Below are 21,919 nucleotides of genomic sequence, written 5' to 3'. Positions count from 1 at the left end.
TGTTACAACCAGGGTAGGAGGAGTGCAAAAATTATCAAGCCCCACTACTTCACAGGCCATGCCATTAATTTAAATATTTAATTTTCTCACCAAAATGGCCAACCATCTATTTCCCCTACTGGTGCCCAGAATAGAGAATCTGACCAGGCTTCTTTCAAAAAACTCAGAATGATTAATTTACTTTAAAAACAAAACTTCTTTTAACAAGTGGTTAACACACAACTGTAATCAGGAAGCATAACTATGTATCTTTTCCTAAATAAATCCCCCAGTGCACACACGGACGCACACAGATAAACAAAGGACAAACAGATAGAGTGTCTCTGCAGAGATAGGCTTTGGAGGATGGGCTTTATAAAATAACAGATAATGTCCACAGGGTCTCGACCCTGCTGACCTGTAGTTCCCTCTGGTCCCGGTGGATGTCTGGAAGTTCTCACCAACTGGTCTCAGCTTTGCAGGTCCAAATGCAGACTAGTTACACTCTAATGAGGGTTCTCTGGCTACAGCCAAACACAACTTTTGGCAAGGTAGAGAGAGGGTGCCAGTTAAGGTAGCCTTCCTTCCTCAGCTTGTCCCTCAACAAGACTGCCTTGAAAACAAGCAGGTTCACAACTTAAGTTTCTTGTCCTCTCACTCATGTGATTTCCAGCAAGTTACCAACCTTCCTCTTTAGTTCTTTTTCCCCCTCTACCAATTAAAGTGATTGAGTTCAAAACAAACAACCCGACCTTCCTCGAGTACACTAGAGGTCAGGTGATTATCTTGGAAGAGGCCTACTTGCTGACAGTTCCAAGGTGAACTTGTGACCTTTAACTTGTGACCAGGTTTGGATCCAAATGTCCAGATCATGCCATATCCTTCCATTTTGTAAAAGAAACAATCAGTCTTGAGAGATGTGATTCTAACAAGCCATTAATGTGGCAGAAATCCAGTTGCCATGTGTGAATGGAAATTCTGTTACAGTTACGATGGTGGAGCAGGTGAAGTAATAAGCAAATTCACACCTTCCCCCACCCACAAAATGTACCAGCCATTGCATATGGGGTAAGTCATGTAAGCTTGTATTAGGCACAGCATCTGTCAAGGTCAACCCCCAGAGATGGGTGTGTATAGTTCCTGACGGACAAGAGCCTACAAATGTGAATATTGCTGAAGTGGGAAATGTTCTTCTCAAAAGTTTTTTTTTGGCGAGATATGCAGCTGTGTCATTCAGGTTGATGACTAGGAAAGGGAGTGGGAGATTTAATAAAGGTGTTCAAAATTATGAATGGTTTTGATAAGGTGAATAAGGAGAAATTTTTTCCACTGGTGGGCGAGTTGGTCACCAGAGGATGCAGATTTAAGATAATTGGCAAAAGAACCAGAGGGTAGATGATTTACAGAATGAGTTATGATGATCAGAATGCACTGCCCGAAAGGGTGAGGAAAGGAAATGCCATAGTAACTTTGGACATAAATTGGATAAATATTTGAAAAGGCAAAGTTTACAGGACCATGGGGAAAGAGTAGACATTTGGAATTGTTGGATAGCTTTTTTAAAGACCCAACATAGGTATGATAAGCTGAATGGCCTCTTTCTGTGCTGTAACTATGACTCTATCAGTGGAGTGCAATTAACTGGATATAAGAAAATAAATGAATGGTACAATATTGAAATATGGGAGTTGTAGAAAAAGATTGTTAGTATAGTGTTAACAAAGGAGGCCAATGTGCTGCAACTATGATTTATCTTTTTTCAATCTTGCCAAGTTGTCAACTGATCTGCCATTCAGGAGCCAAGGGATCTGCAAAGCCTTGTGTAGGTTTTATTCAGCCATTTCCCCTGAAAAGAGATAAGGAAATGTGGGTAAGGTTGGCAGCTGAGAAATTGGAAATTAGAAGAATTTTACATTCAGCTTGATGGATTGGGCCCAAGACTAGTATTTTAAACTTAAATAAGGACAATTATGAGGGCATGAAAGCAGAGCTAGTGAAAGTGAGCTGGCAATTTAGGTTAAAGGATAGGTCAATTGAGATGCAGTGGCAGATATTTCAAGGGATATTTCAGAATACTCAGAATTGAGACTTTCTAATGAGAAAAAAAAATTCCAAGGGGAGGACCCACTATCTGCGGTTAACTAAAAAAGTTAAAGATGGAATCAAACCTAAAGAAAAAGCATATAATTGCCCAGAGATGGGTGGCAGGTCAGAAGATTGGGCAGAATATAAAAGACAGCAAAGAATCACTAAAAGATTGATAAGGAGGGAAAAATTAGGGTGCGAGAGAAAGCTAGCTAGAAATATAAACAGGTAATAAGAGTTTCTGTAGATATTTAAAAAAGAAAAGAGCTAACAAAGTGAGTGTTAGCCCTAAAGAAAGTGAGTCCAGGGAGTTAATAATGGAAAATAAGGAGGTGGCAAATTAATTGAAGAAGTCTTCACTATAGAAGATTCAAGTAACATCCCTGAAATTACTGCAAGTCAGGATTTGGAAGGGAGGAAGGAACTCAAGAAAATTACAATCATCAGGGGTGTAGTACTGAGAAAATTGTTGGAACTGCAGGCTGACAAGTCCCCAGGTCCTGATGGATTTCATCCTGGGGTCTTAAAAGGAGTGGCTAGTGAGATAGTTGCAAAATACTGTGAATGCTGGAAATCTGAAACAAAAACAGAAAATGCTGGAAAAACTCAGCAGGTCTGGCAGCATCTGTGGAGAGAAAGACAGCATTCTGAAGAAGGGTCATATGGACTTGAAATGTTAACTCTGTCTTTCTCTCTGCAGATGCTGCCATACCTGCTGAGTTTTTCCAGCACTTTCTGTTTTTGTTGTAGTGAGATAGTTGATGCATTGGTTTTAATTTTCCAAAATTCACTAGATTCGGGGAAGGTTAGAAAATAGCTAAAGTAGCTCCTTTATTCAGAAAAGGAGGGAGACAGAAAGCAGGAAACTAAAGCCAGTTAGCTTAACATCTGTTAGAGGGAAAATGTTAGAAGCTATTAATAAAGACTTTATTAAGGGCACTTGGAAAAATTCGAGGTAATCAGGCAGAAACAACATATGTGAAAGGAAAATCAGGTTTAACCAATTTATTGGAGTTCTTTGAAGAAGTAACATGTGCTGTGGATAAAGGGGAGCCAGTGGATGTACTGTACTTAGATTTTCAGAAGGCATTTGATAAGTTGCCCTATCAAAGGTTATTGTGGAAAATAAAGTTCATGGTGTAGAGGATAACATATTGGCATGGATAGAGGATTGACTAGCTAACAGGAAACAGAGAGTAGGCATAAATGGGTCATTTTCTGGCTGGCAGGATGTGATGAGTGATGTGCCACAGGGATCAGAGCTGGGGCTTCAACTCTTTACAATTTATATAAATGATTTAGATGAAGGGACCGATGGTATAGTTGCTAAATTTGCTGATGACACAAAGATAGGAAGAAAAGTAAGTTGTGAAGAGGACATAAAAAGGCTACAAAGGGATATTACTAGGTTTGATGAGTAGGCAAAAACCTGACAAATGGAGCATCACGTGGCAAATTGTGAGATTGTTCATTTTGGAAGGACGAATAAAAAAGATGCATATTATCTAAATAGTGAGAGATTTCAGAGCTCTGAGATGCAAAAGGTTAGTATGCAGGTGCAGCAAGTAATTAGCAAAGCTAATAAAATGTTATTGTCTATTGCAAGGTGAATTGAATACAAGAGTAGGGAGGTAAGGTAATGCTTCAGTTATACAGAACATTGGTGAGACCATATCTAGAATACGGTGTACCGTATCAGTCTCCTCATTGAAGGAAAGATGTAACTGCATTGGAAACAGTTCAGAGGAGGTTTACTAGATGAATACATGGAATGGGTGGGTTGTCTTATGAGGAAAGGTTGGACAGGCTGGGCTTTATCAGCTGGAGTTTAGAAGAGTAAGAAGTGACTTGATTGAGACATTTAAAATCCTGAGTGGACCTGATAGGGTAGATGTGGAAAGGATGTTTCCTCTTGTGGGGGAATCTAGAACTAGGGGCCACTGTTTAAAAATAAGGGGTCACCCATTTAAAACAGAGGTGAGGATTTTTTTTCTCTCAGAGGTCTGTGAGACTTTGGAATTCTCTTCCTCAAATGGTTGTTGAGGCAAAGGGCCGTAACTTCCCAGCTCCCCAGTGTCAGATTTGGGGGGGGGGGGGAGTACCCTAAAGATGTGCTGGGGAATCCCTCTTTGAATTTCACAAGTAAGCACTCAATTGCCCACATGTGTACACTACCTCTGGCAATTGTGCTGCACTGGGAACCATCCGAAAATGCGATTTAAAACTCAAACTTTGGATGGTTCCGACAGGGCTACATCAATAGTTAACGTAGATAATTTAAGTTACCCAGAAGAATTAAAATCTCGTCTAACTTCTGAGTAACAATTGTAAAGACCCAGACCGATTCCCCCAAGGACTCCCCAACATATCCCCTTCCCGAACCCCCCATGGGACACCCCCCACCTGCACAGAACCCTCACCTGACATCCCCCACCCCCACCACGGGCCCAACTCTCACGCCCCAACCTGACTGGACCCCCCACCCCTGAGTTCTGACCACATCCACCCCCACCGATGCCCGACCCCCCCATCCCTCGAATGTCTGATCCCCCACCCCCACCGAATATCTGACTCCCCCACCCCCTCCCAAATGTCCAACCTCCCCAGCACCTCCCATGTCCAACCCCCCAGCCGCTTCCAAACGTCCGACCCTCCCGATGTCAGAAACTCTCCTCCCATCCCCACCCGATCTCCAAACATCCCCGCCCTCCAAATCCTATCCACTTACCTTCTCCCTGGCCTGTCAATTTCAATCAGACCTCTAAACTTACCTGCTTCACAGCAGCTAGTGCTGTAAAAAGAGGCTTGTCCTCCTTCACTTCGACAGGGCTGGTCTGCGATGCTGGGTCTCAAGGGCAGCTGCACTGCTTGATCTCACCAGGCCTGAGTCGGAAGGTCGGGCGAGACAGGCACGGAGGAAATTTAGTGTAGGTAACTGGGCACGGAGTGACAATCCGACGCTGATTGCCACTCTGAAGAAGTTGCAGCCCAATGTCTTTGAATATCTTTAAGGCAGAAGTAGATAGATTTTTGATAAGCAAGGGAGTGAAAAGTTATCGGGGAGAAGGTTAAAATTAGATCAGCCATGATCTTATTGAATGACGGAGCCTGCTTGAGAGGCTGAGTGGCTTACTCCTTCTCCTAATTCATATGTTCATTGTGGCAAGCAACACTGGAGTGGAGATGTAGTAAACCTGGGGGAGGGAGCAAACAGGGGCAGTGAGGATATTAAAGTGCAGCTACGGGCATTGGAGTTATACAATGAGGTTATTATGTGCCAGAGGAACAATGTAAGGATAAAGTTGATGAAGGAGCTGGAGGTATCCTTAACTCAAGAATGGTTGGCTATGTTAGTGTTGCTTTAAGAGGATTAAGAGTCTGCTGGTGGAAGAACAAAGCTGAGGCTGCTGCACTCTTTTGTTGTCCTGCCATGAGGGAATTGGCGCTCAGTGCCACCTCCACTTAGCTGGGACAAGTGATAATTCTGGGTGCCTTAGTGGCATGCACACACAGGTGTTTGCTTATCCTGCCTTTAATGCCATACGGGAGGGGTTGGAGGGCTGAAGGAATTAAGGAAGTTGTGCAAATTCTCCTGTGGCTTAGTAAAAATATTTATGAAAATTCCAGGGAAGTAATTTGAGAAAGAAATGAATTTGCCAAGCAGTGCTTCTACCTCATGTCCTCCACTGTTCTGTCGAATAGTGAAGGCTGAGCAGTGCCTTTAAAAGGCTGCACAGGAGCTTCCTGCTGTTGTTACTAGTGATTCACCAATGGGCATGAGCATACCCAAGAAACTTCAGTGTCTTTTCCTCTAAGGGCTAATATTAGAACGTAAGAGCATAGAAATAGGAGCAAGAGTAGGTCAGATGGCCCCTCAAGCCTGTTCCACCATTCAATAAGATTATGACAGATTTTTCACTTCAATTCCCCTTTCTGGCCCGAATAGCATTTCCCTTGCTGTCTTACTTAGAGACCAAAAGGTCAGAGGCTAGGAATCCTGTGATGATTATCTCACCTCCTGACTCCCCAGATCCTGTTGACCATCTACAAGGCATGAGTCAGGAGTATGAAGGAATACTCCCCACTTGCCTGGATGATTGCAGCTCCCACAACACTCAAGAAGCTTGACACCATCCAGGACAATGCAGCCCGCTTGCTTGGCACCACATCCACAAACATTCAGTCCCTCCACCAATGCACAGTAGCAACAGTGTGCACCATCTACATGATGCACTGCAGGAATTCACCGAGGTTCCTTCGACAGCACCTTCCAAACCCATGATCACTACCATCTAGAAGGACAAGGGCGGCTAACAGATGAGAACATCACCACCAAGGAATTTTGAAGTTCTCCTCCAACTCACTCACCATCCTGAGTTGGAATTATATCGCTGTTCCTTCACTGTCACTGGGTCAAACTCTTGGAACTCCCTGCCTAACAGCACTGTGGGTGTACCTACACCATCCTGGACTGCAGCAGTTCAAGAAGGCAGCTCATCATCACCTTCTCAAGGGCAACTAGGGATGGGCAATAAATGCTGGCCCAGCCAGCAAAGCCCACTCCCATGAATGAATAATTTTTAAAAATCAGATGATACAGGAGATATAATGGTTTAAAATAAATTTGCCACAGTGGTGTAAAGTACACCTAGGCCATTCTGGGCTGAGTAAAACTATATCTACGCAGCACAGGTCCAGTCACATACTTTCACATTGACTATTACAAGGCAAGAAGAAAGGCAATCTTGACAGTTCTGTTACAATCCTATACTGCTCAGCAATGCCCTATAAATATGAGCACTATGAACAAATGAATTGTGTTCACATTGTAGCTGGCTGCAAGATGAACAATTGTGGAAAAGGCTTCAGTTCAACCCCGATACATCAGAGAAACACTAAGTGGTCATTGGAAACCAGATGAGATCAGCTGCAGACACAAAATAAATTGATCCTCAGCAGCTTTGCAAAAGTGCCTCGAACAAACTATCTTCTGAAGAAAAGCCACAATTGAAAAGCGAAGACCTCCTGTAAATCGGCAGCCGGGATCATTCATGGACAAGGCTTATTTCAGATTTGTGCTCCCTCCTACACACAAAGACCCAGGCCTTCCAGCCATAAGACCAATGGGAAACCATTCATTTTAACTGCGTTATCATCAGCATTATGATCAGAAAGCCTAAGCCATAGAATGCAAGACATGTGGAAGACGATAAGGTAATTTTATTCCTCCCCCCTGCACCATTACTGTGCTGTGTCAGTTAACTGCCCCCAGTCAGAGTGAAGTTGATCCTCAATGAAGTTATGGGATCAACTCATCAGCATGGACTGGCTTTACCTGCAGCATTGGAGTGACCTTGTACATAGCTGCACACCCCAGGTCAGCAGAGGAGCTCTCATGGGCACTGGTGTCAGAGCATTCTGGCCCTGAAAAGCTGGAGGTTGCCTGTTTGGATCTGTGATGAGACCATTGACAGCTTTTCATCAGATTGTCCAACATCAAGGGGCTGGATGTGACCTCTAGTGTTTGGGCCTGCAGGAGGCAAAAATACCCTTGGTGTAAATCTGATATATTTGATTTAAATGCTGTTACTGATTTCAGGCCAGAACTATCCACCCACACCCTGAGGAGATCAGTTAATTCTGCCCAGAGGGAGAATCAAATCTGGAATCTCCTGATCTGTAGTATTTGGTCAGCCAGATTAGGCTGCAGCGAGTCCCAGAAATATTTCTAAGCCGTTTACTTGCACATCTAGCTAGACATCTCTACTCACTCAATTAGTGTGGTGGAAGAATTTTCCACTTCATAGACTAAGTGCGGTGGTGGGCGGGAAAGTTGCCATGTCAGATTGTCCACTTTTCACCTCATTATGTATGCATGAACGAGCAGCATGACATATCTTGTGGTGGGGCAGGGTGGGATTTGTCAGCCCCGCCATTACCTTGTCGGGTCGTATTTCCGGGCGCCATATTTAAATTTCACCCCGCACACACATTCACTCTCTGCAGCCCAGGGCTTGTTGTGTCAAGCACCACAATGGCTCCGAGAAGAGGTAAGCGTTGTGCCCTGAAGAGGAGCAGATGTCCTCCAGGCAGCTGAGGACTGGCGGGTGATGCCTTATCCCCATGATGGGAGCTGGATGTCCATCAACCTCACCACACAGGCTTGGGAGGAGGTCACCAGAGCAGTCAGTGCCTGTACTCCTCAGAAGAGGACCACTATCCGGTGCTGGAAAAGGATGAATGACCTTATTCGCATCGCAGGCTAAGTCAACCTTCTTCTCACTTTCAACTCACACTCTCACAAGGCCATCAGGCATTCACAGGATTACAGCTCACAGGGATCTCGCACACTACCAGCACAAAGGACATCTTCACTGAATCTCTCACACACCTAACATCTTCATCTTGTCAAATCCTGCACAGTTCACACCTTCAGCCCTTGCATAGCTCCGTTCAGCACAAACAGCAGCCAGGCATGCTTATCACCTGCTTTGGCATCTGTCCTGCTCACAGTCTGTCCATCTGTCATCATGCAGGACAAGATAGCCTGCAGCAACAGGGAAAGATCCCAGACTGAAGTGGGGATGATGGATCGCAGACCACTCACCTGCTTTGAAGAGCAGGCTGCAGAGCTGGCTGGCGAGGACAGGGACTATTCCTGTGCTGAAGGTGAGATCAGCGACTCCCCACAAGCCAGTGAGGTGCCCCGCGCCCCCCCCCCCCCCCACCCCTCACTAGCCTTCGCCCACCCACCGACATTATGAGTGCTCTTTAATGTAGGTGACTTCCCAGCCACTAATTATCTCTCGTCTCTATTACAGCCACCAGCAAGAAATGGAGGAGACACACCGTCAGCCTGCCCATCAGCCCCAGCCCCTAGACCACCTCAAAGGAGGATCCTGAGGACCCATTGAATGTGGACTCATGCCCCGGTGGGACCTAGGTTTAGAGCAGGCTCAGGGTTATCATCTGGTCCACAGCAGGCGGAGGCAGTGACAGCCAAGGTCACCGACACTCAGGGGATTGCTGAAGGCCAGGCTGCTGCTGAGTCCGAGTCCAATGGTAAGCCTCTGGAAACATGACTTAGAGAGATGTTGGAGCTCCAAAGGCAGCAGGCAGGGTGGTCAAAGACCATCAGCGGATTAGAACAGAGGATGGAGGAGTCCGCCCACGTTCTGTCTGACGTCGTGGCGCTGACACACCAGCTCATCGAGGTCACTATTGGAAGGCTGGCAACTGCCCTGGAGACCCTGGCCTCGCAGAATGCTCAGTTTCTGCTGGATAAACACTCAGACCTGCACACCAGCACTATAGCCATGAGTGGGATCCATCAGTGACTATGTGAGAGGGGGACGGGGATCTTAATCTCCCGCCAGGAGCCCCGTCTCCTCAAGGAGTCATGGAGGGGCCCTTGGGCACCCACAGGGGGGAGGAGCACCGGTCACTCACCCCGGGGCAATCCAACCAGGATTCTCCTGGGCTGTCCAGCCGCTCCAAGTCCCCCCTGCCTGTGGCCCCAGCAACTCCACTTGCTCAGGCCGAGGAGGGTGCACCTGCTGCCCAGCAGGAGACCCAATGCAGGCTAGGGCCCTCCGGGCCTCGGTCCTCCAGAAGATGCCTGCCAAGGTCATCATAGACAATAGGGCTTAGCAGTCAGCAGGCTGCCTCTACCTCTGCTGTGGATGTAGAGGGTGCACCTCAATGTAACAGTAGAGTAAGAAAAATAGAGGGCAGAATATTGCACTCATTGGGTGGGCACACGCCCGACCTGAACGAGTGTAAAATGATGCGCGATGATATTTCAGTCAGCGGGTGTGCACAGGAATTGGCAGCGCGCCTCCGACAATTAAGCGGCCTTTTAAGGCCCTTCATGAAGCAATTGATTCAAATTTTTCACTGCCCGTCCAACCGTTAGGTTGGTGGGCTGGTGAAAAGGCCAAGCGGCCTTTGCTTTTTTGGCGAAACTTCATCCACGGGCAGGTTGAGGTTTCGACCAGTGATTTTAAAAAAAATCCTTTTGCACTCATCTCTAACATATCCCTACTCATGTGACAGAGTCACATGAAGGGGCATGCTTTTTAACATTTTTAGTATCTATTATTTATTTGGAAAACCTTTTGGATCTATTACTGCGCGCACCTGGGTGTATGTGCAAACTTCTGCGCTCACGCTCCTCCACACCACCCCCTCACCACAGCAACGCTGAACGCTACAGCACATGATTCACGCTGGTTGGCTGTTAATTGGCGTGAAATCGCGGTCAGGGCCCGATCGCGGGCAGCAGTCGGTTTCCCGACCACTCCCGGGCCAACCTGCTGAGCTCGCCCAAAGTCTAGAAAATCCTGGCCAGAGAAATTTTGAGAGCACAATCGTGGCCCAGGTTCATTCCCTAGCGTATACCGAAAAGAAATTGTAAACATATTTCGCTCATCTTAAAGTCTCATTTAATGAATCGTCGTTCTGTCTGATGCAAAGCTCCGAGATCATGCAAGTGTAACAGATGTCCCTCCACCACCCCCACACCTCCCCCTCACTTATCTCCCACCGTGTGCCTCAGGCCTATGGTGTTTCGCACAATCTCAGTACAGCATGTTGCCTTCCTGTCCAAAATAGTGACAAGAGAAAAAGCTGTTGCTCTTTCGACATGGTGGTTGGGGCAATGCATATCTTAGACTTGCATCAGAGGATCAGATCATGTGGCCTCATGAGTATAGATTTTGCAGTTTGGTTTATTCTCCTGATGCTGCTGCACTGAAGACTGTTCTATGTGGATCTGATAGGCTTTAATGGCAACCTGGATTGGAGTCAGTCTAACTCAGTGCATCTTTCAATGGCCTCCAAGTAATGTTTGCCAGGCTTTGGTGTGGGTTAAATTTCAAGTACTACTCAGGGACCTTAGCTGCTCATGTAGTGTGATGTCATGACCGCATACACAGCTAGACGTCACTCCTATAGCAGTTCCCACTCTCCACCTGCATGATGCAGAGTTATGGACCTAGCTAGCACTGGATGACTCCTGAAATGTCTGCTGGACGGCCATGACTATGTCAGATTAGAGGCGTGTGTTTAGGCTCCTGATGACAGACTATTAAGTGGGAGGATGCTGCTTTGGACCTGAAGGCCTGGCTAGCCTGGATTGACATAATCCCTGAGTTTGGTCGCCAATGGGCAACTGACATGGCTATCTGATTGTCACAATGCCACCAATGTCCCAGGTTTCCTTGTGTATATCTGAAACTGCTGGAATGAAAATGTGGAGGCCTCAAATGGGATCACAGCAAAGCACCAGTACATCTGATGTGTGCCATTTTTTATCAAAGAAGTTACTAAGTGTGATAGAGTTGATCTTCAGACAACTTTTTTTAGCGGAAACATTTACAAGACAACAGCAGCAACTACACGTGTGCATCAAACTCCATGATGAAAGAAGAACTCCCCTGTAGAGGTTCCCTGTGCTGTTAACTCATTGGTTTACACAGATCATGTGATCTTACAACACAGGCTTTTTCCTAAAGCTACAGTCCTATGTTTACCAAAACTATAATTAATACATTCCCCTGCCTTTAATGTTTCTGTACATTTTGTATTTACAAATATATTTATCTCATGACATTACAATATTTACACAGGTCATGAAATTACAAATTCAGTCTTTCAGGTGGTTTCTTGATCCGTGTGAAACATCATAGCTGCATGACTTCTGATTCTTTTGCAGAAAGCACATTCTCTGGAAATGCATTAGCATCATTATGCAATTGCAGTTCAGTGTCTTCGACTTTGACAGAGACATTGGGCATGCTTGGTTGAGCAACTTCAACAACTGGTTCAGTAATGGTTGCAGGTGGAACATTATTTTGTTGGGGTATCTCTCTTTTTCTTAAATGATCCACATGCTTACAGGTGATCCAGCCCTCCACTGCCACATGGCATGTCAATGGCCCGTTCACAGAACTCACTTTACCAAGTAACCACTTCGGTCCTCCATTGAAATTCTTTACATGTATCGCTTCTCAAACAGTAAATTGTCACTCACAACGATGCAAATCATGAGTTGCTTTTTGGTTACTTTGACTTTTCTCCACCTTCGCGTCCAAATTGGAAAGTATTAGGCTTAGTTTTGTCCGATGAAGGTGTCTCATCAGTAATTCTGCATCCTCTTTTTACCATAGACTTTAGTCTTGGCCTTTTTTGCTTCATTGTTGGCCAAACTTCTCTTAGGTGCAATTTCAAATTGTCTTATTTCAGTAGGTGAGCTACCCATGACTTCATTATCTACTTACATTTTTGGAAGTTCTACGAATTTTGCTTTTAAAGCCTCTTTAACTTCATTAGCTGATTCTTCAGCTCTTCTGTCTCCTTCTTGTATCTGTTGGCTTCCTCATGGAAACTTAAACATTGCTGCGTCTTCTCTGCCAACTGGTTCTTCAGTTTGTTCAGAGAGGTGTTAAATTCTTCATGCTTCTCTTCGTAATTTTTCAGAGGCACAAACTTTGGCCGGAGGGATCCTTGTAGTGTGTGAAGGTCTTTCAACAGGTTTTCCTTTTCTTTTCGAAGTTTGCTCACTTGACCTTGAACTCTGTCATTCAGCGGGGTCTCTTTGGGTTTCTTCTGTTGTTTTTCCATGTTGTTGTTTAAGACAGTTTTCATTTCTTCGGGATGCTGAATGCTTGCAATTCCTTTTTCATCCTGCTGCGGTCCTTGGACTCTCCAGGCTCTTTCTGAAGTAATTTGCCTTGTTCCTTTTTCAAGACAGGAACTCTTCCAGCTTCCTTTTGAAATTTCACTGGCCAATCAAGCTTAATTTCCCTCAACCAAATTTGACCTAGAAGGCTTGGTCTTCTGCCTTCTAACACCATCACTGGTAGCTATGCCAATTGGTGTCCATAATGAACAGTTGCTCTGGTGATCCCTTTTACTTGGATTTCTTCACCTGTGTATGTTTTCAACTTGGCAGATATTTGTTCCAAATTTAATTGTTGGTCACCTTTATTTAAATATCTGAAAGTGTGTTCTCCTATTATAGTGATAGAAGCACCCATGTCTACTTCCATTCGTACTAGTTTACCATTCACTTGCACTGTAACAAATATTCTTCCCAACTTTCATGTGGATTAATGCATAAATGTCAGAATTGGTTGTTTCTGGCTCTTCTACACTATAGACTTCATTGGATTTGTTGTTTGAAGGCCTATTTAGATCTCGCTTTGCAATGTCTCATTATGTGTCCACTTCTGTGACAAAAATAACATTCTACTTTTTTAAGTTGCCAATTGCTAGAAGACTGATTGTTTCCATGTTGATGAAAGTTATTTTTTGATTTAGTTGCTAAGCTGTTTCCTCTCATTTTTCGATTAGTGGGGGCTGTTTCCCGCTTTGCGGCTGAGTCCCAGCTTTTTGCACCGCTTTTGGCTGACTGTTCCCACCCGACTAGGAGATTGACGCTGTTTTACGGCTGTTGAATTGCTTGTGAATCCCTTCTAGCGCTTTCCATCGACAGTGCTATTTCTAACGCTTCCTTAAATTCAGGATTCACTTCAGCCAGCAATCTTCGCTGAATAATGTCTCCCTGTATGCCACATTCTAAATAATCACTGAGCATGTCATTGAGGGTTTCACCGAAATCACAATATTCCATTAGTTGTTTTAATTTTGCCACGTAGGTAACAATGGTATCTGCAGGGGCTCTGTTCCATGAATTGAACTTGAACCTGTGCATTGTGACTGAGGGCTTGGGTTGAAAATGTCCCTTAATGAGGTCCACTAATTCACTGAAGGCCTTTGAATCTGGGGCACTGGAGGCCATCAAGTTTTGAATTAAGGTCTTGCTCCCACAAATACTCAAGAGAATCGCTCTCCTCTTTTCCGCGCCATGATTTTGTTTGCTTGAAAGAAGAACATAAGATATTCTATATATAGAGACCAATTATCTGTGGCCATCTCAAAGGGATTGATTCTGCCAAATTGTGGCATTTTGGATGAGTACATTTTCTTTTATTTTTAATGAGCTTAGATACTCACAATCGCTGGGCGAGGTACAGCACTGAATCTGACTTATCCTTGTCACCACTTTGTTATAGAGTTGATCTTCAGACAACTTTTCATAGTGGAAACACTTAATTTTATTTACAAGACAGCAGCATCAGCTACATTTGTGCATCAAACGTCATAACTGAAGAAGAACTCTCTCCGAGAGGTTCTCCGTTCTGACAACACATTGGTTTACACAGATCATGTGATCTTACAACACGGGATTATTCTTAAAGCTACAATCCTACATTTCCCAAAACTATAATTACTACACTAATTAATACCAAAATGCAATGCCAATATTTACTGGGCCATCTCATACCTAAATGCCAAGACAATGCTGGACATGAGCTTGAGATGCCAGAAAAGCAATGTAAGTGTTAAAGTTGAGCCTGCATTGAGGGCACAAGTGAAAGAGGCTCATATGAGCTGGTCATCTTCATTGTCCTGGAACCTTATGCCTATCAGGATCTCACAGGCATGTCTGCCGCATCTGGCCTGTGCTGTGGCCACATCCTTTGGGGCCTTAACATCCTCTCCCTCGTCGAACTCATAACTTTCGATGTCCCCCTCATCAGCTCCTCCATCTCTCCATCTGTCAATTCACCGCCCACCCCCGCCCCGGTCCTTTTGGCAAACCACGATGATGCGGGACACCCTCTGGAGACAGTAGTGGAGAGCACCACCTGACCGGTCCAGACATCTGAAATGCTCAATCAAGAAATGTATAACAGAGTGAGCCGCATTGAACCTCTCCTCTGAAGCACTCTGTGGCCACCGAATAGACGTCATTAGTCGTGTCTTTTGCGGGTAGCCTTTGTCATTGATGAGCCAACCCTGAATGTGCTGAGGCCCCTTGAAGATCTGTGGCACCTATGAGTGACTCAATATGAGTCATGCAAACTCCCAGGTTACCTCGCACAAACCTGCATAATCTGCTTTCAGTGGTCAAAAATCAGCTGCATGTTGAGAGAGAGGAAGCCTTATCTATTGATGAGTAATTGGCTGCTGCCAGGGAGCTGTTGATGCCACATGTGTGCAGTTGATGGACTCTGCACCTGTGGTGAGCTGGAGATCACTGCAAATCCCACTGTTCTGGCAGCCTGGCTGGCTTCATCCAGGGAGAGCTGGATGTAATTGTGTGTCTTACTGAAGAGGGCATTGGTGTCCTCTTAGTTGCATTTATTAGTGGAAGATTGTGATATTCTGCAGAGGTTCCTAGGGGAGCCCTGGAACAAGCCACTCACAAAAAGTTTGAGTGTGACAGCCGCCTTTAAAGCCACTGCCAATAGATGGCCTCCTAGTCCCTGCAGAGTCAGATCCTCCCAAATAATTTGGCAGATATGAGCCACCACTCCCTTTGACAAGCAAAGGCATCTATGGCACTGTCCCACTCATCTGCAATTGTGAGGGTGCCTTTGGCACATCCTGAGTCATGTCAAATGCCTCTGTGGAATTGATCTCTCCAATTCAGTTTCTGGGTCTTGATGGGGGAACTGCTGGCCCATGTTCTTCAGGGCAAGGTTCTTCCCTTTGCCCTGCCTGATGGTGACAGGCCCTTCTTTGCCCTCTCAATTACATGAGAGCCTGAAAAAGGCAACGTTACCTGCTACCTCCATTTTGCACTCTTCCATGTCTTTGGAAAAACTGAACAGAGTCATGATGGAACATAACCCTGTAATGATCATCTTCCATCATCAATCTAGGGAGTCATTGTGAAGCCTTGGGATGCCCTCATTCCAGGCATTCCTTCCCTAGATCCTTCCTTGCAGCTGTAGCACAGACTCAAGAATCACTGGAAGCTGATACCCTGACCTCTGCTGCACTCCCCCCACCCCCCCCCCACGCCTAATGCACCAGACGTAAAAGCACTTTCACAAAGGTGGTTGGATCTGGATGAGCCAGGCATTGTCAACCTCATCCAAAGCACTGTCAGGTGCCTCCTTTGGAGTAGACTAGAGCCCAGCCTTGCACTAATATAATGACTGTAATTGTTGAGGCGTGTAAAGCCTGAAACTCTCAGCTGAAATGTGTAAAGGCCTTTGGAGCATTTTGCACATGTAGTTTAGCCTTGCCCCCTTACAGTTGGAACCTTGTGACTTTTGTGCATTCCTATGATAGGGACAAATGGTCATTCAAACCCAATCAACATTTGGCCCCAAGCCCTAACTGATTCCAGCAAGAATGCACACCATGAGTTAAATTGCCCAAATCCTTCAATTGGCCTTTGAGTTTCCTCACATGTCTCAGCTAAGCCTTGCTCTCCACATCCTGAAGTGAAAATTATTAAGCTATCACTTCAAAGGCCCAAAAGTGCAGTAGTTGGCTTCTTCCACAAACCCTCAGACGCCTTCCATGGTGACTTTTTTCCTAGGCTATTTTTCACTGCATCATTCCATTGGCTGTCAAAATGATGCTGCTCCACTTCTATTATAAGGCCAGCTTCCAACCCCACACCAGCCCCCCTCCTCTGTCAACATCCAAGTTCCTCCTACTGTTCTGGAAGAGCATCATGTACAAGTTTCCCTCCCTCCGATCACTCTCATGCCTCCACTCTCATGCCTCCCCCTCTAACCTTGGACCCCATCATAATTTTTGTAGTTACCCCTGTCCTCCCCACTGAACTGTTTTCTGCGAATGTCCCCATGCTCCCCATCGACTGCATCCCTCCCCATCTTGAGGCCCTGTGCACAGTGACCTACCGAGACCCTTCCACAATGAGACCATTGAGTGCCCCCCTCTTAATTACCAGTTCTCCAAATACAGGCTGCAGATGCTTCCCCTGACTATGACTGTGCCAAATGCAGCCTAGTACCAAGTCGCCATCCCCCAGTAGCCAAATATATGAGGGACTGACAGCGCCCTGCACACCATGCTGTGCACAGCTGACACAGCATGGACAGATCCTCCCCCTCCCCGGACTGGGACCAGTTCATGCATGCCAGGCATAGCCTTGTAGCATGGGTGCACTGCCCCAGGGCTGCCTTTGCTTTCTGGCCCCGACTACAAGCTGTGCTCTGCCCCAGGACTGCCTCAGACTTATGCCCCCTCTTCCTTTCACCCCCCAGCCCCCAGCCATGAGTCTCTGTCACCCCTTCCCTCCTGAGCTCCGGGCAACTCACCCCAACCACAACCCGTCTAGTCAAGTATGTGCCTTCCAGCCAGTGAAAGGTAGGCGAACATTATGTCTACAAACCTCGAAGCCGTGAGTGAAGCGCAGTTCGACATGTGCACGTCATTAATGTGCATTGTGATTCACATCAGTCTAAGTAGCTGCTGGCGTGACTTGGGGTGGGAGTGTGATTCTGGCAAGCTGGATTTTTAATGGGCATTTATGAGATGCAAGTACTGTTCTCAACATGGCACAGTGGGCAACCTGACCCACCACAAAAATCATGAGCAGAAAATTACAACCCATTTCCACGCCGGAGGGAAACTGGCTTTTAACCGCACTCCGAATTTTCTGGTTCTGCTTGCCATGATGCCCACCATTGGCAAAACCAGAAAATCCCACCCAGTCCGGTCTCCACAAGCTAAGCACAGTTCATTAAATTCAGAGGTCGGGCTCTCTGAATAGACTTTACAGAGCAGTGTATTGACTGGGTTTTAAGACCAGTATTTCAGATTTGGGCCGGGGTTTTGCGTGCCCACTGGCGTTTGGCGTGTCCAGTGGTGTGAGCAGAGGATATGGTGAGAAGGCCAAAAATCAGATTCACGACATTGTGAAACCAGTTTGCGATCGTCCACTCAACCTGTCAATGGCGGGCCGTGTTCCTTGACATCAGACTTCAGGAACCTCATTGTAATACATCAGCATATCATTATAAGGCCAGCCGGCCAGAATAAGCCCCCCTGCTGAATCATCCGCCCAGTTTTGGCGGGAAAATACACCGACGTGTTTCACAACAGCATATATAAGGCGTGAACTTGGCAGGTTGCAATTCACTCGAGACGTCAAGGTTTGTTTGCCTACCTTGCTTCGGTCGGTGCTCGCAGTTATCAGTGCCAGGCTTCACAGACAGCACCACATCACTTTTAGGAGGGCTCACAGGCAGGTCTCTGCCTGTCAGACTAGCCATATGTGGTTGCCTTTTCAACGGAAGGGGGAGAAGTTGCCTTAGGCAAGGGAAGAGGTTGCAGGCAAGAGCTGTTCTGGGGAAGGAGGGTATCCCAGTGTGTGTGTGGGACACATGTTGAACTGTGAAAGTGGCCTCAAGATGGTGAGGGCTGAGGAGGCAGTTTCCAGAGGAAATGAGGCCAGATGGACATGTATTGTATGTGTGTGAGAATGGGTGGTGATGTCTCTTGAGCTGGCAGGGAGTGAGATGCCTGTAAATGTGTGATGGGCTTGATTGTGTGAGTTTAGAGTGATGAGATGGTTGCCTTACCCTGATTGGATGGATGAGATCATTCATCTTCTATCAGCGTTGGATGGCCAACCTCTTCTGTGCAAAATTGGCACTGATCACCACTGCCGCCGCCTACCAAGCCAGAATTGTAATGTTACTGCCCCTCCTGCGGCCGATGCGGGGTTAGAAAACATCACAATGGGCCTCCACGGCATCCATAAGGCCCTCGAGAGCTGCAGTCTTCTTGCCTATCAGGGCCAAGTCCTCTTTGAGGCAGTCCTGGGCTGGAAGCACTGAGCCCGGGTGTACTTTAAATGCAGTGCCTGGCGTGATGAAGTGGCGAGGTGCTAGTGTGGCAGGTGAATCGGAGCCCACCCACCATTGGCATGTATCCCAAGAATGCATAATTAATGTGGCGGGTTTGGGGTGATATGGTATTAAAAGCTACCATTGCGGCTGGCAGGAAAAACGCTTCTCCCACCCGCTACTGCACTTAGTGCAAACCTGGGACTTTTCTGCCCTTGAACTTGGTGTGCCCAACGTAGCTCTGTGTTTGCTAGCACTGATAAAGAGGCACCGTTTGGTCTGGTTTGTAAACAAGACAAATAGAGATAAAGAATACTCTTTTCTAAATGCACTAAAATGTGGCTAAGTTCAAATGTTTGAGAACTGATAGCTGAGAGCATAATCTATGGTTTCCATGGTGAAGTGACAGAATTATTGTTCATGATTCACTAACCACCAATAGAAACTCCAGGTAATAACAAGATAATTTACTTTATTCAGAGACAATAAATTAGAGGACCAAATATAAGCATCTGGAACACACAAGTGCTTTACAAAACACCAAAAAAGATCATTGGATCGTGTGTCATAAAGATATCAATTATTCCGTCATTGTAAGTGCTGATAACTCAATTTGTAAGGAGCCATTATGTAGCTCAGTCATGTTTTTGAGCTACTCATGATCAAAACATTAAAGTTAAATTGCTATTAAAAGACAAAAAATAAACTGAGAAAAGAGAAGCAGGAATTGGCAGGCTACAGCAATTCCAGCCATAAAGCTGCTGTTACTACTTCCAACTGTGAACATCTCGAAAGGCCGCCCACTATGTCTCTGCACAGTGGCTGCCACTTTCCTAAAGGAACAAAGTCATGCTATAGTCTGGTCCTAGGGGAACCTCTCTTATGGCTCTCTGGTAGTTTGCCCAAGATCAAAGCAGATGTACAAGAAGAAAACAGCCATAACATAAAAGCAAAAAACTGCGGATGCTGGAAACCTAAAACTGTTGAAGAGTCATACGGACTCGAAACGTTAACTGTGTTCCTCTCCGCAGATGCTGCCAGACCTGCTAAGTTTTTCCAGGTATTTTTATTTTTGTTTAAGAAAACAGCCATTCTAGGATCCAAAGCCATTTGTATTAGTAGTGCTACAGCCAAATGAACACTAATTGGAATCGGGTTTTAGAATGATTAAATGATTGATGAATTGTTTTAGCATCTATTTCCTCCACCTGCCGAATGTTTAATAAATTCTAGTGCAACCATCATAATTGAAAGCAATGATAATTACTGCTGAACTAACCAGTTGTGCTCTTTTATAGGTAACGCCTTTGTGGTGAGCCTCGCCATCGCTGACCTTGTCGTAGCAATCTATCCTTATCCTCTCATACTAATAGCAATAGTCCACAATGGATGGGTTCTTGGCTACATCCACTGTCAAATCAGTGGGTTCCTCATGGGGCTGAGTGTGATTGGTTCCATTTTTAATATCACTAGCATTGCAATCAACAGATACTGTTACATCTGTCATGGTCCAAAGTATGATAAAATCTTCAGCAACAGGAGTACATCGTGCTTCGTGGTACTGGTCTGGGTGTTGACTGGTGTAGCAATAGTTCCCAATCTCTTCGTGGAATCTCTTCAGTATGATCCTCGCATATATTCCTGCACGTTTGTTCAGTCTGTCAGTTCTTTCTACACAGTCATCGTAGTGGTCATTCATTTCATTCTACCGATCAGCATTGTCTCATACTGCTACCTGCGTATCTGGATCTTTGTCATCCAAGTTAGGAGGCGGGTTAAGCCCGATAGTCGATCCAAAATAAATCCCCATGACTTCAGGAACTTTCTGACCATGTTTGTAGTGTTTGTGCTCTTTGCAGTTTGTTGGGCACCATTGAACTTCATTGGCCTGGCAGTGGCAGTTAATCCACATTTAGCTAGCATGATACCAGAGCAGCTCTTCATTGCCAGCTATTTTATGGCATATTTCAACAGCTGCCTGAATGCTATAGTATACGGTGTTTTAAACCACAACTTCCGAAGAGAATATAAACAAATAATAATGGAGGTTACCAAACTCTCTTGTTAGGATAACATGTTCACCTAAAATCTACAACATGGAGCACATCTACTGGATGTTAGAACCTTTCAGATATTTGATCCAAGTGGGGTGATCAAGAATATGAATGATTGATCATTGGCTTTAAAAGAAATGGTGTGAATAAACTAACCACTTTTTGACTGTACTCGAGTCTATTTTGCTTGCTATATTTTTGCTGAAATTACAATTTTCAGAAACGCTCGGCCTGCTATTACTGGAAAATGAAACAAGGTATAGAAAGGATGCACGTCTAAGACCATCAAAAAGATCCACAGATGCCCTCCAGTCATCAGGCAAATGTGCAGACACAACCAATTGCATTCATGCCAGACTCTGGTGGGAGAGTGTGACAGATGCTAGACTGTAATAAAAGAGTGTGTACAGCTTTTGCTTAGCATTAAACCATCACAGCGATAGCAGTGTACGAAGCCTTGAATGTGTTAGCACCTAGCTAAACAATCTACTGAACAGACAATTGTAACAACATTGAATATAATGAGCTTGGCATTAGACTTAGATTCAACATTAAATAAGCATTGCCTTCATAAAAATATATCTTGTTTCAGGTATGAACCTTTGTTGTGATTGTATTAAGCATTGGTAATGCATTGATGGGAGGTAATTTTAAATTTTGACAACAGTGTGAAGTGACCAATATTGAATCAACCTAACACCTTTCCCCATGGTGTTCAATCCGATTTGATTTGTCCACTTCACACAATTTGCAAAATTTAAGATTAACCCCGACATGTGTTCTAATTTGACTAATGTCTGTAAACCAAAGAATAAAATTTGCCAAACTCATTTCATGAAGACAGTTTTCTTTTAAAATCTGACCTCGCATTTATTGATCAATTGACCGAACAAAGTTATATATTGCTGCCTTTTCTCTTGGCCAGTGGTTTCAACAGGAAAGGATTGGCAAGTGGCGTATTTACTATTCTTCCACTTTGTGTGGGAGAAACATCAGTTAATGCAAAATAAATATTTCTGACCTGCAAGCTGTTCACCAAATCTTACTTCTGCAAAGGAAACACCCAGGCTATCACCTCCAAGAAATACATTCATGGAGCTAAAACAAAGAGTGATCAAA

At 45.1% G+C, this 21,919-nt stretch overlaps 1 protein-coding gene across 1 annotated transcript in view; it reads left to right on the top strand.

Moving 5' to 3' along the window:
- Positions 1 to 20,814, top strand: part of mtnr1al (melatonin receptor type 1A like) — a 53,688-nt gene extending 32,874 nt beyond the window's left edge. Inside the window, exon 2 of the mRNA XM_041194358.1 lies at positions 20,045 to 20,814. Coding sequence (XP_041050292.1) covers positions 20,045 to 20,814 — 770 coding nt within the window. The remainder of the gene's footprint in view (positions 1 to 20,044) is intronic.
- Positions 20,815 to 21,919: the final 1,105 nt, after the last annotated feature.

The sequence above is a fragment of the Carcharodon carcharias genome, chromosome 8, assembly GCF_017639515.1.
Source record: "Carcharodon carcharias isolate sCarCar2 chromosome 8, sCarCar2.pri, whole genome shotgun sequence".
NCBI classification, from domain to species: domain Eukaryota; kingdom Metazoa; phylum Chordata; class Chondrichthyes; order Lamniformes; family Lamnidae; genus Carcharodon; species Carcharodon carcharias.
The sequence above is the reverse complement of the archived record's forward strand: the minus strand, read 5'-3'. Positions and strand labels throughout refer to the sequence as shown.